The 21,278-nt window shown below is 53.6% G+C and overlaps 1 protein-coding gene across 2 annotated transcripts in view; it reads right to left on the reverse strand.

The window, feature by feature from the left end:
• Window positions 1-791: 791 nt before the first annotated feature.
• KY (kyphoscoliosis peptidase) overlaps window positions 792-21,278 on the reverse strand; it is a 54,457-nt gene continuing 33,970 nt past the window's right edge. Inside the window, exons 8-11 of one of the 2 annotated variants that reach the window (XM_040233057.1) lie at window positions 20,369-20,486; window positions 10,770-10,958; window positions 9,007-9,197; window positions 792-5,139 (exon numbers count right to left, since the gene is read on the reverse strand). In XM_040233057.1, coding sequence (XP_040088991.1) covers window positions 4,244-5,139; window positions 9,007-9,197; window positions 10,770-10,958; window positions 20,369-20,486 — 1,394 coding nt within the window. In that variant the 3' untranslated portion in view covers window positions 792-4,243. The remainder of the gene's footprint in view (window positions 5,140-9,006; window positions 9,198-10,769; window positions 10,959-20,368; window positions 20,487-21,278) is intronic. The other variant, XM_040233066.1, reaches the window with a different exon arrangement.

Genomic DNA, 21,278 nt, shown 5'->3' on the forward strand with positions numbered 1-21,278 from the left:
ATGGAGACACAGCATCACAAACTCTCCGGACTGGAAGGGACTTTAGAGGTCATCCACAGCAGCCTCAGGGCTGGCACTTTCAGACTGTTCTAACAATTTGAGAGTTCTTCTTTCTATTATTCAAAGACTGTTTCTTCAGACTCTCCTTTAACATGCTGTTAAAGATATGGGTCACTCGTGGAAGCCTTGGTAAGGAGAAGCATGCGCGGGCTCGTGTTTGTGGGTCTAGCAGTGAGGAGCGCAACAAGGCCAAATTTGGGAACACGAATTCTTTTTGTCCTTCACATGACAGCTACAAGAATGGTCTCCATGGTTACAGCAGCTTCTCAGAGATGTCTAGATTTTCATTTGCTATATTTCCCTAAATGTCTAATTTATGAATAATCTGTTTAGGTAACCTGCTGGAAAGTTTCTACAAGTATATGAATATCAAGGAATATATATTTATATATAGTTACAACAACAAAAAGTAGGCTGATGGGCATTTTTGGAACATTTTTTTTTCTCCCATTAAAAACAGAAATTAGGATCAACTTTAAAAATTTCAAGTTAAACAAGATTCACTGCCTTCATGTTCTTCAAAGGCATGTGAGCTGGAGAGGGGCTGGAGCTAACCTAATTATGTTTCCTTTAATGTGAAATAGCTATTTGCCTGACATTCTATTTGCATCTCACCATCACATTCAAATAGCTGGGACATTGATTTTTTTCCTAACGTTCCCTTTGAACATGAAAGTGTTTTTTTTTCTCCTGCTTGTGAGAACAGTGATAAGAACGGATCGATAATTACATTGTTGGGTAAAAATGAATATAAATTTTATTGAAAAACAACACCAGCAACAATGAGGGGAAAGCATACCTAACAGCCAGTGGGCCCACACAACTCAATGCACACGTTATGAAAAGTAATCACCTCTTCAAAGCTCCAACTATGCTTCCAAATGAAAAGAAATGATCGACCTCAGATAAACTGACGGGGGACGCAGATGCTCACCACCTCTCACCTCTGAAAGCTTTGCCAACAGCAAAGGACGCTACCACGCTATTCGGTCCCCCGTTTGCTGTGAGTAATCCAGTGAATTTCAAGAATTAAACTGGTTTGGAAAGAACTGGTTAGCATGGCAGCAAAGACCCAAGACCACTGAGAAATTTTTTCTACTTTTCCAGTCCTTTGAGAAGAGGATTTCACAAACTTTCTTGGCAACTTGTCCCTCCTGCTTAACAACAGGAAATACTTCTTTATGTCTAGCCCCAATCCTTCATGCTTCGGTTAATCTATTTATTTCCTCTTAATCTCAGCAGGCTGTCAGGGGTTTGTCCTGGTGGGACAATGTAACATATGGGGAACACACAATGATCACAATCAGATTGGAGGCAGAGTCCAGCTGCGCTGGTGGCGCTTCCAAAACAGGTAGAACAGAAGTTAATTGCAGTTGTGGCTTTCGCCCGTTTGCCTCGTCCCACTCTCCCACCCTACCCGACCCTCTGTGCCCTTCTGTAGCTTCAGGGCTGCCATCCTAGGCCTGGCAGCAAAAGCTTTCGGAGTTCGGTCAGTTCCAGTTTTTCATTGACTTACTAATGAATGTGGTCAAACTGTCCCATCCACTTCTACCCGATTTCCGAGCAAAATATTCCCAAACTGTTATCACGTTCTCGTCTTCGCACCATGCCAGGAAGTTCCTTGCCTCGCCTCACAACTTGTGTGGGAACGACGTGCTCCACGTATACATGAGAAAACTCTGAGAAGCCACGAGAAGGCACTCTGAATTTAATATAAACATCCCAGCCGCATTTTTTCAAATGCTGCATAAAAACCCCAGCCTCACGGGAGTTTGCAGCACCTGCAGCTCTCATATCGGACAGCAGGGGACGCCCGTGCCATTCCACTGGCCGCTAGAACGCCTCGATCGGGAAACAAAGATGGGGATTTGAATAAAAGACTTCAAAATGCAACCCCGAATTCTACCCTGAGCAGCATGAGTGTAAAAATTCATGAAGATTGGATTTCATTTCATGTATTTTTACTTCAGTGGAAAGAAATGCAGGTGTTGTCTGTGCCTACAGCTGTCTTTACAAGGAGCGGGGGGCGGGGGGGGGGGCGCCTGGTTAAATGAGCAGGGAGGGGTTGCTGATGCTCCCAGGCGCTTGGAGAGGCTGGGCCACCGTCTCCTGCTTGGGACAGCTCCTGTTTTGCTGGGTGGCATCCTTTGTGTGCTCCAGAATGTATAGACTAATTATATTGTTTTGTAGAGGATGCAAGTTGTTCCCAGCAGGACTAGCAGCCAGCTCTGGGTCCAGTGAGTGACATGAGTCACAGAAGGCACTTATTATTTTGACGAAACACAGCGCATTTCTTTCAGCCCATAAAATCAAAGGGGTGAGAAAAGGCTGTTTCCAGGGTGTAAAAACTCCTCTTGTTTCCCTGTTGTGGTGCACAGCAGTTCCGCCTCTGCAGCCTTTGTGCATTTTCCAGGCGTGAGTGACACAGTGCTGAATGCCTGGGTGGCAGAGCCTGCCAGAGGACGCTGGACACAAGCCAGGGCAGCTCAGCCCACCGTGGTGTACTGCCCTTGTGTTCCAGGACCCCCGGCCTGGTGGAGGATGGGCCCCCTGAGACATTCCTCTGGACCGGGTTCATGCTGGGGGTGGTGGGGATCTTTGTGGGGTGGGACCTTAGGGAGATGATGGACTGGAGTGTTGGGAGCCTGGAACTTGAAACAGGCTTGGACAAGGGCGGCAGCTGCCACCCTTGCTCTGGGATGGCCGGGGCAGGGCTGCAGCCCCAGAACGAAGGATCGGCTGATACAGTACCTGGTTAAGTGCTCCACGAACATTGGTTGAATACACAAATGTGAGGGTGAAGGCAAGGACGCCGTGAGGAGCCCCAGCAGCTTCGGCTGTAGCTAGCCCAGGGCATCCGGAGCGGCAGTGCAGGGAGGGGAGTACTGGGCAGCGCTGGCTCTTCCAGGCCCAGGCCCTGGTAGGCAGGGCTGCAGAGCCGAAGGAGCCAGGAGGGCAGGTGAGGCCACCTCCAACCTGTCATGTGCTGGGATGGTGCTGCAGTGGCCATGCAGGGCCTCTCAGGGCCTCTCCATCCTTCCCTCCTGCTGCCCTCATTGGAGCCAGTCTTTCTGCTGTTGCCATGGCAACACTGGCCTGAGGTGCTGCTAAGGGCCGGCTGGGCAGGCGAGACTTCTCAGGCCTGAGCAAACAAGGAGGTCTGGATGATCCCTACAGAAGGTAGACCCTGGGGGTCTCTCTTGAGAGGAAGGAAGGGACATGGGATACAAACTGCTCCCAGGGCAGGTCGAGGTTCCCCAGGTGTGACCTTGGTGGTAGAAATCTTGGGGCTGGTGGGACCCTGCTATTGTGGGGGCCCCCAGCACTGCAGGGTTCTTACTGCTTTACCTGAAGTCTTTATTGAGGGTTATTGCCAGGGGTCTCTAAGGGCCCAGAAGCCTCCTGGGGTTCCCAGTGTGGGTTTCAGGTTGGGGCCTGAGGCACAGGCTCTGAGAGGGCTTGCAGGAGCTGAGTGAACTGCTAATAGACCAAGTAGACGGAATTAATCTCTCTGAGAGCAGAGTCAGGGGTCTTACATCCTGAGACTACATCCCTGCCTCTCTGGCCCCTACCCAGAACAAGAGCAGGCACTGGCTGCTCTCGGCCCTGAAGTCTCCCATGACCTTTCTGGTGCCACATTTCAGGCACATACAGGGATTGTGGAGGCCCTCAGGCTCGGGGCTAGTTGGGGGGCAGTTAGCTTCCTCTCTGCACCTTCCTTCTCAGGACCTGGAAGAATAAGAAGCAGCATCGGGAATGCAGGAGATGGTCAGGTCTGGAAAGAAGATGACAGTCTGACCTCCCCCTGGGGTCCAAGAGTTGGTGAGAAGCTCTGTGCAGCTCCTGGGAAGGGGCTTGAGAATTCAGGATGACTCAGCCTCCTGGATCACGCCCGCTTCTCTCTCCCCATCACGGGAAACGTGTTTGGCCCCGGGCCTGAGAACAAGGACAGCGTTAGCATGAGAAGGCGGGTGTCTGGGCAGTGAGTACAGTTACAATACCTTGGATTTACATAGCACCTTTGTCTTCTAAAGGGCCTTTGCCTCTGTCCCCTTGGCCACTGACGTCGCAGCCTCCGGCAGAGCAGGAACACGAGGCAGAGGTCCAGAAGGGATTCCATGCAGACTCAGTGGTGTCCGGGCTCTGGGCGTGGCCCGGCAGGGGTGGGGGTGGCAGGTGGCCCTCACTGGGCGTTGACCTGGTACTTGAGGATGTAGGAGTAGAAGCTGTGGTTGGCATTCTCCAGCACCATGACGTACACCTCCCGGCAGCCTGCGGTGCTGCAGCTGCCCTCCCAGTAGCCCTCGGGGCTCAGGGTCAGCGGCCGCGTGTCCTGCCCCTTCACCAGGGCTTTGGCGACGCCGTGCAGCTTCAGTTTGAACGGGACGTTGCGGTTGGCGGGCAGAACGCCCGACAGTGGCTCCAGCAGCTCCTTGTCCGCCCCCCAGTTGCCAAAGCTCTCGGGGAACACGGGCCAGTTCACCTTGCTGTTGGTGCAGCAGATGAGGTAATTGAAGACGAAGAGGTAGTTGCCCGGTTCCTGCCTCTTCTTGACGAAGATCTTGAGCGCAAACTTGCCGGCGTGCGGCAGCTGCACCTTCAGCTCCGTCCGCTTCTCCTGGTGCAGCTGGAAGATGTAGCGGCGCTGGGTCTCCTCAGTGACGGGGCCATCGTCTCCGTGCAGCGAAGCCAGGACACTGATGCCCTCCTCCACACCGAAGCTGACGGAGCAGCGCCCGTCGCTGGTGTAGATGACGGGCTCGGGGTGGGACGGCTTGGTGATGCCCATCTGCTCTGAGAACCAGCTGGGGCCCACGGGCTGGTGCAACTCAGCTGGCAGCCGGACGTCCATGTCTGCACAGTGGCACTTGAGCGTGTACTCCAGCACGGAGCTGTAGATCTCCGAGTTGCCCTTGGCAAAGATCTGCAGCTTGTGGGTGCCCGCGGTCGGCGGGTACACATCCAGCTTCATCCCATTCTTCCGGAGGCTCAGCAGCCCGTGCTCCTGCTTGCCATTGAGCATGAACATGAACAGCGTCGGAGCACAGCTCTCGATGGTGACCGTGGCCTTTCCATTCACTGTGGGGAGAGCCAGGATCAGGTGAGAGGAGCCCGACCTGTGCTGACATGCTGGTAACCGTGTAACAATAGGATCTCTGGGCGGGGAACCCTGACTTACAGCGTCTGCCCATTTCCCTGGTCGGAATACCATCACCCAATAATTTTAAGCCACCAGCATGACCTCACTGAACATCATATAAGCCGGTGGCAGCATACCTCTAGAGGGGCGGTTCTCTTCGAGAACTGCAAGCTGGGGGTGGTGGGTCTCAAGAAAAACCTGCCCCCAGTCATATGTGCTTGCCTTGCCCATTTGATTCACATCAGGTAAATGTTGCAGGGGGCTTAACCTGATTCCAGGGCAGGGGAGAGAGCTGAGGGGCACAGAGGCCAAGACCCTGGTTGGAGAGCCATCTCTGACTCTGCCTCCAGTCTCAAGTCCTGCTTCACCCTGCTCCCTTCACAGCTGGCATGTCAACAATCACCTTAACAACTCGTTGGATGCTTCCCTCCTGGAGACTGTGCTCCAGGGACAGAACCGCTTCCTTGCGGGTCCTCCCCGCGCCCCACCTCCACCCTCCACTCCAGGCTGTGCTTCCTGAATGGAGTCGAGTGCACAAGACGATCGTGTGCATCCCACACGCGCCTCGCCCCTTGCCCTCCTGCGCCGTCTTCCTGTGTCCTGGTCATTGCTGTGGGGTACAGGGGGGTCAGTTCTCTGTCTTTACAGCCCACAGGCACTCCCCTCCCTGGTCCCTGCTGCTTTGCAGGACCACAGGGAGGGGCAGGGCTTCTCTGAGAGCCTTGCCTTCTCCTCCCTCAGAAGCTGATCACCTGCCCCTCCACCCAGCCACCTCCGACTACTGTCTCATTCACACTCTCTAGTAGCCTCTCCCCCATCGGGGTCCAGAATTCCTGCTCTGGAGGCAGAAAGCATGCTCAAGGATGCTGTAGGATGAGTATCTGTGAGACTTCCCATCTAATCAGCCACGAGGCCCAACTCCAGGCTGCTCAGTTGCTGCATTCAATGCTGCCTCCCACCTTGGGAGTGAGAGTCCCCACACGGGGAAGGGGGCTCCACTGGCCTCCCCCACCTCCCCAAGACCTTCTTTGTGGCTCCTCCAACCAGAAGATGTTCCCTGCCTTCTCAGGTGCTGCCAGCGCCTCACCTGCCTCTCCTCCCACGCCCCTCCCTACTGCAGCTCCCTCCCACTCACTCAGCTCTCTGAAATCTGGCTTCGGCCCCATTATCCAGGTCTTCAGTGACTTCCTTGGAGGATCTGGGCTGCCGATCATACATCCACCTTGCTGCTCGTCTTGCATCCGCCACCCTCCCCAGCCCAGCCTCCCCACCGCCTCTGATTCCTTTCCTTTCTGTTACATGAATGGTGGTATTCTTTGTGTTTTTGTGCTATTTTCTTTGTGTATGCTCCTTCTCCATAGCTGTCAGCCACCATGAGACATGGTGACCTCCAGAGGAAAGTGACCAAGAACAGCAGATCACTATCAACTTCTCTCAGTTGAAACCCTCTTCGGGGGCCGAAGCTGCCTCAATACTCATGGACCCTGTCCTGCTCCAAGTCGTGCCCCAGCTGGTGGTGAGGTCCCTGTGCAATTCAGCTTTGATGCATGAGGGCTCCTGGCATCTCCACATGGCAGCTTGAGGGCTCCTGAAAATATTTACCCAGTCACCCTGGGGCTCCGTTCTGTGTGTCACCATCAAACTGGAGGCCAGTGGAGAGGTCTGTCCCTTCCTGCCTTGCCCGAGTCAGGCCCATCCTCAGGCCCACATGGTATTCCTGTACCTCCTCCATGGGGACACCCCTTCATGTTCCAGGGCCCTCACATATGCTCAGCGTCCCGCAAACTTGGCTAAGACCTCAAGGCAATGTTCTGACCACAAAGAAGGCTTTTCTGATGCCCTGGGGTAGGGCAGGCGGTTGAGTGACCTGGAAGCTGCTCCCCGGCCCTCCCTCTCCTCCAGGGAACTTAGCGGCATAGTAATGTATCAGTGATGGGTAATGCGGATCCTCCCTGCTGGGTGTGGGCACCACGGGGAAGGGCCCGCCTGTCTCCTTTCTTGCCATGTCCTGGGCCTGGCTGGGGTGCCCACCTCAGGGGGTTCCTGGTGAAGGTGAATTGAATGGCTGGGAAGGCTGGAAATAAAGGATCGGAGACCGCTGGGACTCTGTTAGAGCCTGTGACCTCCTCCTCCCCTCATCCCTCCGTCACCCTCTCACTATCCCCTCCTTGCATTTAGCCTAAGTGTTTCCCTCTCTGCTTTCTTTTCATCTCCCCTCTTAACAAAACTAGCTCCGGCAAAGAACTATTCTTTAAATATGCTTCATGAATATGCAATCAAATTTTAGGTTTACTGTGTATTCAGAAACCCAGTGTTTACATTTCTCTGTCTCTTAAAGAGGTGAGCTCCTTGGTGGCACTGTTTTGGCATCTGTGTGGCCTGGCGCACTCCTCCCTGTGGCCCCTGCTGGCTGGAGCAGCCCCTGTCTGACAAGCTTGCCGGGGGCACGGGCACACTCTCTGAGACAGCAGCCTCACGCTGTTATTTTAGCAGCAGGAGGCATTCATCGTTTTAAAAATTATCCCAGAGCTCGGCAGCCTGGTTATGGAGACCGTCGTGAGGTTGAAGGGAAGAATCGGCTGGGACTAACATGGGTGCCCTGTCACCTGAGTGTGGGCATGCATTGGCCAAGCTGGGCCGGGTTCTGCATGCCAGTGGCCTAAGGAGCTAGTCGGGGAGCAGTGGGGGTCTCCCAGGAGAGAGTGCTGGGGGCTTTATAAGGAAGGTGGCTGCTGAGCAGCAGTGTTGGGAACTGGAGGAGAGCAGGCATCACAGGAGACAGGGACAGACATGTTTCAGAAAGGACCCAGCAGGCCTCCCACATCTGAGCTCAGGTGCCCCAGATGAAGGCTGGGCTCCAGGGACGCAGCTCGGCCTCTGAGGGCTCCCCTCACCACCTGGATGACTGTTCATCAGCCTCCTTCCTGCCTGCAGGCAGAGCCAGCCTTTTCCAGGCAACTTCCCCTGGGCTGGGTGTACAGGACCCCTAGCTGTCCCAAGGCTGGCCTGGACTGGCATTCGCTCCCCATCTCTCCACAGGGGCCACAGGCAGCTGGATGTGGACTGGGAGGCATTTGGGAGTCGGGTCCCAAGGCGGGGCAGCACCACAGTTAGGGCTCAGCTAAGCAGGGTCAGTGCACCCCTACACTCCCACCAAGAGCTGCCTGTGTGCTCCAGGAGAGAAGGCCAGAGCTCACCTGGGTCTGTTGGGAGGCCTTTGGAGCCTGCTGGGAGGAGTTTGGGGCCTCCCAAATGGCATTAGTAGTAAAGAACCCACCTGCAATGGAGGAGACACAGGTTCCATCCCTGGGTCAGGAAGATCCCCTGGAGGAGGGCATGGTAACCACACCAGTATTCTTGCCTGGAGAGCCCCATGGGACAGAGAAGCCTGGAGGGCTACAGTCCACGGGGTCTCAGAGTCAGAAATGACCGAAACGACTTGGCATGCACACACCAGGAGTTTAGGAGCTTCTGTCACGCACCTGAGCTGGCAGGCGGCGGAAGCCAGGCTGAAGCAGTCCTTTCCCTGCTGTGTGAGCTGAGAGAGGCCCCCCAGCGTGGGTCCACTAGCCCTGGCTCTCCAGCATGCCTGGCCGAAAGCTCAGCCCTCCGGAGCTGCACGCCCCTGTCTTGGTTTATGCTGGTGGGAGGGGCTTCTGTCCTTGCAGATGTGACCTGCGGCTGCGTCTTGCCCTGATGGCCCAATGGCCTAGGCGGCCTCAGTCGCCCCTGCACAGCCCCCACATACCACTTCCACTGAGCTGGGCACTGGCAGGGCAGCCCATGAACCCACCGGCCCCGGTTACCTGTTTTGATGATGGAAGTCTGCGGCTGGGCGCTCAGCATCCCCTTGTTGTAGAACTCACTCTTGTGATACATGTTGTTCTCAAACTGCCTCAGGGATTGAGGGGGTTTGAGCAGTTGCCAGTTCTTGTTGTCTGGGAAATGGTCCTCGATGAACAGTGCAGGGTGGGTGAGGAAGTAGAATTCGTTGTAGCTGGAGCGGGGATGGCTGGTCAGAAGCCATGCTGGAGGCACAGGCCCCAGCCGTGCAGAGGGGCAGGCGGGGCCCACAGAGGGTCTTTGGGGTCTTCTTGAAGGTAACACATGGGGGGTCCTACCCACAACCCAAAGGGAAGAGGCACCATCTCCAACCCTGACATGGGCATGGCAGATGCCCCCTCAGTAACTGCTTCCAGAAATAGAAGACAAAGCAGGATCTGAGGCCCCCTTTTAAGAGAAGGCCACCGCCCTGGCAGTGTGTGTCCGGGCAGAGAATGGGTTTCCCCTGCTCTCAAAAACAAAGGGATCTGAAGGGAGCAAAGCCAGGACCCAGGGACCAGGTGGGTGTGGCTTGGCGGGAAGGCAGGCAGGGAGACTGGGGAGCCAGCTCCATGCACTCTGTGACCTGTTGTGGGCAGCTGTGCAGGGGGAGGCCCTGATGTGGTCCCCTGGGCTGGCTAGACGCAGCTCTCTAGAGGTCAGTGATGGGGATCAGGAGAAGAAGGGGGGACCCCTCCAAGATGGGAGAGCCTTCACTCAGCCCAAGGCGGGCAGCACTCAGAGCTGACGGAGCAAAGGCGGGTGTGACTGACACCTCCGCCCAGTACGGGCTGTGTGTACCCACTGTGTCTGCCCCGCATGCAGGGCTGTCAGGATTTAAACTGCACAAGTGGGGCGGCACTCTCATTTTTCTGGATGAAAAGGCATTTGAGCTGCTGATGGACATCAAGCTTTAGCGCGAATGTCATGGCCTAGGCTAAGGCCAGAGCCTTGGAGGACAAACGTGCTCCAGACCTGCCTCCCAGCCACCCTGCCCTGCAGTACCCACAGGGATGCTGAGCACCCTGACACCCCTTCCCTCAAGCCAGACCCCCCCCTCAGAGGTGGGATATGGCTGCATTTATACCGGAGAGGAGGAGGAGAAGCCCTGCTTTCTGGGAGAAGCAGTAGGAGAGAATCCTGGCATCTCAAATAATAACATAGTCAATGGCCAAAGGCCCGACTATGAGTCTCTGGTGGCTCAGAAGGTAAAGAATCTGCCTGCAATGTAGGAGACCCTGGTTTGATCCCTGGGTCAGGAAGATCCCCTGGAGAAGGAAATGGCAACCTACTCCAGTATTCTTGCCTGGAGAATTCTACGGACAGAGGAGCCTGGCGGGCTACCATCCGTGGGGTGGCAAAAAGTTGGACACAACTGAGCAGCTAGGCCTTTTTGAAAGCCTGACGGGAACCTCCAGACACTTAAAGGAGCTTCTCAGCCCTGTCTTTCTTGGCACCTGGCCTGTGGGCAGACACTGTGCTTTTAGCCCTTGTGTGGAAGAGGAGTGCTGGGGAGCCAGAAGGGGAACTGAGACAGTGAAGGGTGAGGTGACAGAAAGGTCTGGGCTCTTGTCACCAGCCTGGCGCTAGCTCACCCCTGAAGCCAGAGGAAGGGGGTGAGGGCCCGCCGCACACAGAGGCCCCCAGCTCTCCTTCCCCTCCCACCGGCCTTCTCCACTGCCACCTCCTTCAGGCTCCTCCCACCCCTGTCTCCACCGACCAGACCCCCTAGAGCTGAGGTACTCACAGGAAGGTGAACTTGGACGTGGAGGCATCCACCAGGCCACTGCCCCAGGTGCTGTCCACCAGGTGCCATCTCCCCTCCAGGAACACGGCATTCCAGGCGTGGTCAAACTCCCCAGAGAAGCTCTGCCCCAGCTGGTAGCCAAAGCCCTTGGAGTAGCCAGGCACGGTCACGCACTGCACGCCAGCGACCCTGGGGCGGGACACGGCTCTGAGAGGCGGCTCCTGCTGGGGGTCCCTCCGCCCCCGCAAGTCTGTCTGTGGCCCTGCCTCAGGCCTGCCTGCCGTCAGCCCCTCCGTACCTCTCCTATTCCCTGCCTTTCACACAGTCACACACACACAGCCTGAGGGCTTTTATCTGCAGAGGTGGGGGTGGGAGGCGACATGGGCTGGCTGGTCCCCTGCCACCTCCGGCACAGACAGACTGGCTGCAGGCTCCTCCAGCCTGTACACAGCCCTTCGGGCTGTCCCCCGAGTCGACCTGGGGGCTCTGCTGGCAGCTGCAGGAGGACACCGGTGCAACAGCGAGTTCTGCCTGGTGAACATGGAAACCAGGGGCAGGACAGTGTGCCGGAAAAACCAGAGTGACTCTAGACACGTGGCTGGGGAGCTGGGCCTAGGTGACACCTAGGTGTCAGGGAGGGGTGCTAGATATGAGGGTGCAGGAGGAAGCTGAGCCCACCTCCCCTCCACGTCCAGCCCACAGACAGCTGTGGGAGGACCCCTGGGGCAGGCTAGCTGGGGTCCCTGCCCGGACCTGGAGAGGACTGGCCCACTGCCAGGACCACCATGGTGCATTAAGGCTATTTTCTGACTAAGTGGCCTGGCCATGATTTCAGAGTTCCTGATGGCTGTCATTCCGGGAGTGGAAGTGATGACCGGTCAGCCAAGCTTTTATCAAGACCCCTTTGACAATGCATTCCCCCAGTGCTCGCAACAAGCTGGCCTGGACAGTGGCGGGTGGGCGCTGGTCACCTCTGGAGACAGCGCGGGCAAATTATACGTGCACCGGGCACGCGTAGCTGAGACCCTGAGGCTCAGACCCGAGCTGGGGCATCGCCCCACGGCTACAGCAAGCACCCTGAGAGTCCTGCCATGGGCAGCTGGCCCTGCCCGTCAGCAGCCCTGCCCCCCTCATGGCAGTCGAGGGGTGGGCTGCTCTTCTGACCCAGGGGACCCTCTGTGCTAGCCTTTCTGGGGCCTTTGTATGAGTTAGAACAAGGGACTCCTTTTTCAAGACCCCTTTCCTTTCACTGTGGAACCTTGGTGTAATCAACACCCAAATGGGTGATACCCAGGATGCTCGCACCAGCCCATCAGATGGGGCTCAGCACGAGCTGTCTGCCGACTCCGCCCTCCCCTCGCATGAACTGGGGCTGTGCTCCTAGTGTGGCTGGGCCTCTATCAGGGAAGCGCTTGGTGGGGGTCCCTCCAGAAGCAGGTCTACAGCCTCAGTTGCTCTAAACAAGAGGTCATGGAGCCTCAGGGTAATGGGGTGAAATGGCCATAGGATAGGCATGGGGACAGAAATTGGACATTATCCATATAAAAATGAATGTTTAATGAACAATTAGCAGAATATTGGATTAAATATGACTTATCTGCATTTACATATCACTTGTTGAGAGAGCGAGTGGGGCAAGATGTGGAGCTTGCAAATCACCAGATTCCACCCTGCCAAGGGCACCACTCATGTCCCCACATGGCCTGAACTCCCGTCTTCTGCCCAGCGGCAGGCCTGCCCTGCTGAGGCTCCTTATGGGCTGGGAAGTTTTACAGCCACCCTTGCCCCCCACGTCCCCATCCCTTCTGCCTGCCGCTTCACAAAAGGAGATTCAGGCTCCCCAGACTGTCAAAGAAATCCCATGAGAACAGACCAGCTGGGCCCGTGGGAAGGATTTCGGAAGCACTCGGGGGTGCGAGCAGAGAGCAAGAGAAAGTAGATCCCATGTCAGGATTCTGCTGGCGCAAGCCAACACTGACTCCAGGAGCAGAAGAGCCCCCCAGAGGCAGGAGGCCCAGCGTGGGTAGGTTTAGAAGCCCGGAGCGGGAGCAGGGGGAAGAAGCAGGCATACTGGGACAGCCCCCTCCTCATAGCTACAATGGGACGCGAGGCCCAGGGGGTTTGTTCTCAGGAGGTGTGATCTGAATGAGTTTGCAGTCTTAGAGAAAAAAGGCCTCTAATACTTAGAGGTCTTTTAGACCTTCCCCTTAGAGAGGGGAGAAAGTGAAAGAAAGTGAAAATGCAGTGAAAGTGCAGTTGCTCAGCCATGTCCGACTCTCTGCGATCCTATGGACTGCGGCCTGCCATGTCTGACTCTTTGTGATGCTATGGACTGTAGCCTCCTCCGTCCATGGGATTTTCTAGGCAAGGATACTGGAGTGGGTTGCCATTTCTTTCTCCAGGGGATCTTCCGGACCCAGGGATTGAACTCCAGCCTCCAGCACTGCAGAGCCACCAGGGAATCCCTGAGAAGGGAGGGGTGCATGCAAGGCCAGAGGGGTGCGATGAAGATACTGGGATAGGCGGGGCCTTCCATTGGAGATAGGCCTCCACATACTCAGAGAGTGAATAAGGAGAAGGAATGTGGTGAAAAATATTTAGCGAGATAAGAGATGCTCCTGACACATTCACTGTTAATTGACAACCTTCTACAAAACCCCATCATCAGCACAATCCCTGAGTGTGTGTGTGTGTGTGTGTGTGCGCGTGCATGTGCATGCGTGCACGTGTGTGCATGGAGAACCAGAAACTGAGGGGGAGGGCAGAGTGAGAGAGACAGCACAAAAGTCATCTGGTCTCTTAGTGATGGGATTTGGGATGATTTTAAGTTTCTTCTTTAAACTTCTCTCTATTTTTAAAATGTTCAATGGTGATTATGTGTTGCTTTTCGAATTGGAAAAAAAAATCATAAGTGCTACTTGAAAATGACACTTTTAGTGAGTTATTTTCCTTTCTTGGCCAGAATGTTGGTGCCCATGAATTTCTAGGACTGGAGGAGGGAGAAATGAGTGGCCGGCACGTGAAGGATGGGAAGGGGTGGCTTCGCAGGGAAGGGAAGGAGCTATGGTCCTCAGGAGCACGCTTGTCCTCCACTCAGAGCCACCCGACATCAGGGGAGGCAGGAGAGGCACTGAGTTCCCACATGGCCTCCGGGGGCTATGATAAAGACGGGGCTGGTGTTGATGCGGGTAGAGGGCTGGCTTGAGCTAAGTGTCCTCCTGGGAGAAGCCGTGGCCATGGGCAGAGGTATCCTCCCACCCAGGGCCAAACTGGAGGTCAGATCTGAGCACCAAGTCGGGGAATAAGCATGAACACCCCACCCTGTGCCTGGGAAGGGTTGCAAGAGGGAGAAGGGAGTGTCTGGATGTCCTCCCTGAGCGCTCAGGGGGGAGGGGGTGAGACTGGCCTGGGTTGAGCCAGGAGAACCTGTTCACTCCATTGTGACCTTGCCAGGCTCATCACGGGCAAAACGAAAGGTTGGTATTAAATGATCTCTAGGGGTTGATTCTCCACTGACAGGCTGAGGAGAAGCTGGGAGGACTGTGGGGAATGCCTGGGGCAGAATAAAGATGAAAAAAATCCCCTCAGCGGTAAGCTTCTGCCACGCTTGACTATGATATGAGGATATTTTATTACCAGGCAGCAGTGTGCAAGATGAGTTGGACAAAGCAGTCATAATGTAGAATATTATTGTTAATAATCCATAACTCTCACGCAAAAATGTGGAACTAGTCATTCTAGCTGCTAGTTGCTGGTCAGGTGACCCACAACCACCTCAGGCCTCCAAAGACTGCTGACTGTACACACTCTGCAAAGCGCTGTACAAGGGATCATATCCCCTGTATGATATAATATCCCATATCATATCATTTAGAAATATAATAAATTCTATAACATAATAAATTATAATGCTCTAAAAATAAAGCTCACTGGCCACCCTAGATGTTCTCATAGTAGGAAGAGAATGAATATGTGAACCATGACAAAAATGCTAGTGATAAGCATAGCTCTTGGGTTTCCCTGGTGGCTCAGACGGTAAAGAACCTGCCTGCAATGCGGGAGACCTGGGTTTGATCCCTGGGTTGGCAAAATCCCTTGGAGGAGGCATGGCGACCCACTCCAGTATTCTTGCCTGGAGAATCCCCATGGACAGAGGAACCTGGCAGGCTATGTCCATGGGGTCGCAAAGAGCTGGACACAACTGAGTAACTAAGCATAGCTCTTTCAGGAAACCCAAAGGGGGAGGAATTTGCTGGAAAGATCTGAGAGAGCAGTGAAGAACGGGCAGAGGATGAGAAACACTTCCACCTCTTAAAGAACCCCGACCAGCCATCCTAGAGCCCCAAATATCAGCCAAGGAGATGTGTCTAATAACCTCAGGCTGCAGAGTCTTGGTTTTTACTTTTGACAGTTTGGAAAACCTCAGCGCCAGGGGTAATACTGAGGAGACAATGGATCCAGACTGTGACTGTCACTTTAAACAGCAGGGTGCTCAGGGCTGGTGCACTGGGATGACCCTGAGGGATGGGATGGGGAGGCGGGGTGGGGGGGTTCGGGACGGGGAACACATGTACACCCATGGCTGATTCATGTGAATGTATGGCAAAAAAACCACTACAATATTGTAAAGTAATTAGCCTCCAATTAAAAAAAAAAAAAAAAAAACCAGCGACTATCCGGGCCCCAACAGCAGGATGGCTGAGCGGCCTGGGGTGGACGGTGCACCCCGCACACATCAGCCTCTGACCACAGTGGGCTTCCTTAGCTCTGACCACTTCTCCCTGGATGTCGGGGCCACATGGGAAAGAGGGAGGGTGGAAAGGAGCTGTAGGAGAGGTAGCGAAGCATGCTCTGTTTTCCTGTCTTGAGGAAAACATGGCGATTTCTAATAGTAAAATTAGGAAACACGGTTTCATTACCTTTAAGCCCAATGGCCAGTTTAACCGGGAAAACACGTGAATTAGAATTTTTAGGGCCTGTAGTTCCCAAAATGGTCCTCAAGAAGGTCACAGAAAACAAATTTATGGTTCCCAAAGGGGAGGCGGGGTAGGAGATCAAGTAGGAGTTTGGGATTAAACCATACACACTACTATATGTAAAATAGATAACCAATAAGGTCCTACCATCTAGCACGGGGAATTATATTCAATATCTTAAAATAATCTATAATGGAAGAGAATGTAAAAATGAATATATATACGTATAACTGAATCATTTTGCTGTACACCTGAAACTAACACCACATTGCAAATCAACTATATTTCAATAAAAACTAAGTATGTATATAATTCCAAAACGAAAGTGAAAGCAAAAGTTGCTCAGTCGTGTCCAACTCTTTGCAACCCCATGGACTATAGAGTCCATGGAATTCTCCAGGCCAGAATACTGGAGTGGGTAGCCTTTCCCTCCTCCAGGGGATCATCCCAACCCAGGGATGGAATCTGGGTCTCCTGCATTGCAGGCGGATTCTTTACCAACTGAGCCACCGGGGAAACCAGTTTGTGGTTTCTACACTGCAGCATGACATGCATAACCATGACTTGTGTTTCACAGTTTATGTAGCTGATTTGTTATAAAGTTGGCAGTGTTTATATTTCTGTATATGGTCCTCTTCTCCTTTCCTTATGCCACTCCCCCGCTTACAGTGAGGTCAGTAACTGTAATCATGGTAATAATTCTCACTCCACAGGCCTGTTAGAGCCTTTGGAGGTTGACTTCAGGGTCTCCTCTGTGATGAGTGAAGAGTCAGCAGTTCAGAGAGGGAAGCTGACTTGCCTGGGGACACACAGAGGGCTTGGGGGCAAGGCAGTGCCAGGACTCATGGGTCCTGATGCCCAGTTCAGGAGGATCTGCATTGCACCAGACTTTTTGTACAGCAAGATTTGTTTCAATCCAAGGAAATGGCAACCCACTCCAGTGCTCTTGCCTGGAGAATCCCAGGGACGGGGGAGCCTGGTGGGCTGCCATCTATGGGGTCCCACAAAGTCAGACACGACTGAAGCGACTTAGCAGCAGCAGCAGCAACAGCGGCATAAAGTTCCAGGTGGTATACAAAGTAAAAGTAAAGATTGGTTTGCTATAGTGATGCAATTCATCTTCATGAGCACTGTCCTTTGATGTATCTAAAAGGGTGGTGGGGTTTAGATGTTCTTTTCAGAGGCCATATAGGATGGAGATAATTTAAGGTTATCCTGTATATCCAGCCTTCGGGGCCTCTGGAACCAAGTGATGTTCTGGGATCGTCTGGGACATGATGTGGAGCAGCAGCACACCGCTGTGACAGCTGGAAGATGCATGGGAAACAGACTGACATCTGATTGGTGACAGCCAGTCTCCTCCGCATCAAAGCTTGAAACTGGTAATAAGCTCTTGGCTTTCTCAAAAGTCCCTGGAAAATCTGCTAGCTGGTGGTGTTAGCGCCGTGGTAACAAGGGAAGAAATTGCACTGGAGGTTGACTTGCTGGCAGAATTCTGGGGAATTAAGCATGACCCTTGCAAAGAAATGAAGCGGAATTCGTGAAGGCTGTCGGGGAACTGAGGCAAAAGGAGAGACATAAATGCCGGACGAGAGAAAGTCAGAAAGAAATTGGACCAGCAGTTACAAGCAGCAGTGCTAACAAAAAAGGCACACTGGTTACTTGAGAAAGACGATCAGGAAATGAATGATGTTGCAAAAATATCTGAATTCCCCACCAAATTACTTTATTAAATCAGTCTTTAATGAGGCCATTGCAAGGAGGCAGACTGGACTGGTAGAAGTAATGCCAGCTATGTGGACACAACTCTTGCTAAGAGGCCACTCTGACAACTAAGCAGGGATAAATCAGCAAGTGTGGATTACACGTCCTTGGTTATTAAGGGATCTGCTAATGAATTTACCAAACCTTCAGCAGTTATTTTAAAGAGAAGAGGACGTAGGAAAGACGCATGGCTGAGGTTACTGATCTTTAAAGCCAAAGTTAAAGGAATTCAGAGAACTGTGAGCTATTGTTAAATATCCCAGGCTATGTGGAGAGTATTTCACAGGGTAACTGCCAGGTGGGAACATAACTTTAAATGATGCAAAACGTTGGTCTTTTAATGATCAGCTTCAAGCCAGAAAATGGCCACTGTTAAGCCTCTGGACCAGACCAAAGAGTTGCAGTTCCACTCAAGGCCAATGTCAATTTTCTGAGCCTATGTGAGTCTATGTGGTCTGTAGGAAAGTTCTACACAGCAGAGACACTCCAATACTAAGAGGACAGGGAGGGTTAAAAATAATAGCCCCCAAGTTCTCCTTTAGTCCCGCCAGTAGGCAATGGAGTCCCCAGTGTACAGATGAGAAAACCGAGGCTCCCAGAAGCTTCAGTTCAGTCGCTCTTTGCGACCCCATGAATCGCAGCACGCCAGGCCTCCCTGTCCATCACCAACTCCCGGAGTTCACCCAGACTCGCGGCCATCGAGTCTGTGATGCCATCCAGCCATCTCCTCCTCTATCGTCCCCTTCTCCTCCTGCCCCCAATCCCTCCCAGCACCCAGAAGCTTAGTGCTTTCCAAAGGGAGCAAAACTAATGAGTGGGACGTTAAGGACTGGAAACCAAGGACTGGTAAACTAACTGAGGCCTGGAAGCGTCTTTCTGGCTGTGAATCTGGCACTCCTTCCATACCATGCTAGGAAGACTTCTGGATAAGAAAAATATACTCTGTGACTTAAAACCCCAAGTGTTTTCAAATTTGCACATTAAGATGAAAATAATTACACTCTGAAAGATGCGAGGTTCAAAAAAAGCTGAGCATAGATGGAGGGGTATTCCCTTATTTAAAAAAAGAAGGTCCAACTCATACAAGTCTGAGAGGAATATCTTGTCATTTCCTGTCACTGAGGGCCTACCTGTGTGTAGGATTCTGAGATGGATGTTCAAAGGGAAAGAAGAAGGTGGGGGAGACATGAAGACATGTAAAACCTGTAAGAAGAAATGAGCATAGCAAAGCCTATATGAGAGAACAAAGTCCAGAAAGCAATAGGACAAAATGTTAAGTGTTCTCTAACTGGTAGGATTCAGGGTAGCTTAATTTTCCTCTGTTTTCTTCTATGCACTTTATAAATCACCTATAGTTAAGTTTTATTTTTAATTTAGAAAAGTGATTAAATGAAAGCCCAAGCAAGACCTGAGCTGGTGTATAGGTATGTTGATGGCATCTGGAGAGGGAGAGGTGGGGCCTGAAGAGCATTGAGAGGCAAGGTGAGCAGATGGAGCAGGATTAGACAAAGTGTGAAGTGCGGGAAGTGGCAGAGGGGGCAGGGTTGGAAGGCAGGCGAGGCTGCAGTTCGGAGGACGTCATGGGGACAGTGTGAGCTCTTAGTCTTGTTCAGAACCTAGGGCTCGGGAGCCAGGACAGGGGGCTGTTGAGGAGCCGGGTTCCTGGAAGCCTTGAATGTATGTGGGGTGCCTGGGTCTGGGGTAGCGTGGGAATGTGTGGGGGGGTGGGTTGCAGAGGGCTTGGCATCCTCTGCTCGCTGACCCTAGGGTCCCCTCTGGGGCTGTGGTCTCGGGGGTGGGCTTGGAGGTAGGGGATGGAAGAGCAGAGAGAAAACAGAAGGGATGGAGCAGCGTGTCTGTGCTGGGTGGTGGTGATGCGGGTGGGAGCCTGGAGGGCTAGGGGTCAGGCCCGGAGCAGGACATCGTATGGCCATGGTACAACACTGTCACACCACTACCTGCCCGTGGACGCTTTAGTTATCGTCTCTACTCTTGGTTTGATGAATTGCCCCCTGCAGTTCTGGTCGGCTGACACTTGGGAGCCTGAAAAGACTCGTTCCCAGAGGCCCACACAGGCAGTGATTGCAGTCTGTCTACCCCCCTGGAGAAGGGGTTGTGCAGTGGCCCCCAGGGCTGGCTGATTGTTACTGGGGGAACACGGCAGAACTTAGACAGTGGGCAAAGGAAACTGTGGGGTCAGCAGGGTTCCCCCAGCCTGGAGTCCGTCTCCAGGTCACACAGAACTGGCAGCGAGGTCTCCAAACAGCAACGCCTTCCCTACCAGCCACGCGCCTGCTCTCACCACCTCTGCGTTGCCCCTCCTCCTCCCCCCACCCAGCCTCAGGCATCCTGGCCAGGTGCTCGCTCCCAGAGCAATGGAAGCAGACCCCAAAGGCTCCAAGAGAGGAGCTGCTGCCTAATGATTCAGCTTTTCCGACAGACACATTTTTTTCAGGTAGGGGGACTTTTGTTCCCCCAAGAGGCCCCTGCGTCAGCCCCGAGGACAGCCTTTAATAGTCCTCCTGGCGCCTGCAGCCATGGTCCTGGCATTCCCACATCTGCCATTCTTCTAACCTTCAGCTGCACAGAGATGGGAGAAGGTGGAAAAAGGGCCTTTTATAACCAAATTATCTCTGTGCATTCATCTGCCATTATGTTAATGTATCGCGAAGCCCGGCAGATGGTACAAAGTCAATTATGCTGGTGTTAAAAAGGGAGAAATTGACCTTTTCAAGACTCACTTGGATTCAGAGTAGAGTTTGCAAACTCCCATTTCGGCCCAGTGTGTGGGTGAAGGCACAGGGCAGGTGGCAGGGGGAGGCGCTGGGTCAGGGTGGTCAGCCTGGGAGCCCTTTGTACCTGCACATTCTCTCAAAGAGCCCAGCATAGCCGTCACAGTTGGTCTTCTGGGTCTGCAGGATGGCGGTGGGTTTGAAGGCCTGGCAGTCCTTCTCCTGGGCAGCCTCAATGTCATATTCTGGAGAGCAGAGGAGGAGGCTGTGAGGAACCAGGTCCTTGGAGATGAGCAGGCTGGTACAGAGGAGGGAGGGGTCCACCCCACTGCGCGAGCCTTTTGCTCTGCTTCCAGCATCACGTGGGGTGGCCTCCCTTGGGCCCAGGAGAGGCTGCTGTGGACTGAAGGGAACAGGGCCCCAGGCTGAGCGATATCTGGGAAATGTACCCTTGGGTGGTGGGAGGAAGAGCAAGGCATTGGCAGAAGGGGCCACCTGGCTCTTCAGGTCTCTGAGGAGGGGCTGGGAGGGGAGGGACCAACACATCACTTGGGCAGTTGGGGGCTCTGCCCACAAGTCCCCACAAGTGCGTAGCTCTGTAAGCAGAGCCAGTGAAGCTGCCCCCTGCTGCAGCACCAAGGCCAAGGCCTCACACTACCCACATGGAGCACGCTGAGTTACTGTTAACACTCGTTCCCCAAAGTGAAGACAGGCCACTTTACTTGGCTAACGAGAGAGCCTAAGACCTGTGTGAGGCCTTGAGGCAGGTACTGTGGCCTTTGAGGGCACAAAGGGTGTGTGTGTGCCCACGAGTGCCCACGGGGTATGTGTGTGTGGGGGTGTATGTATGTGAAGGTGTGTGTGAGGGTGTGTGTGAGGGTGTGTGTGTGAGGGTGTGTATGTGTGAGGGTGTGTGTGTGTGTGAGAGAGGGTGTGTGTGTGTAAAGGTGTGTGTGAGGGTGTGTGTGTGTGTGTGTGTGAGGGTGTGTCTGTGTGTGAGGTTGTGTGTGTGAAGATGTGTGTGAGGGTGTGTGTGA

Source organism: Oryx dammah, unplaced genomic scaffold, assembly GCF_014754425.2.
Source record: "Oryx dammah isolate SB20612 unplaced genomic scaffold, SCBI_Odam_1.1 HiC_scaffold_2, whole genome shotgun sequence".
NCBI classification, from domain to species: Eukaryota; Metazoa; Chordata; class Mammalia; order Artiodactyla; family Bovidae; genus Oryx; species Oryx dammah.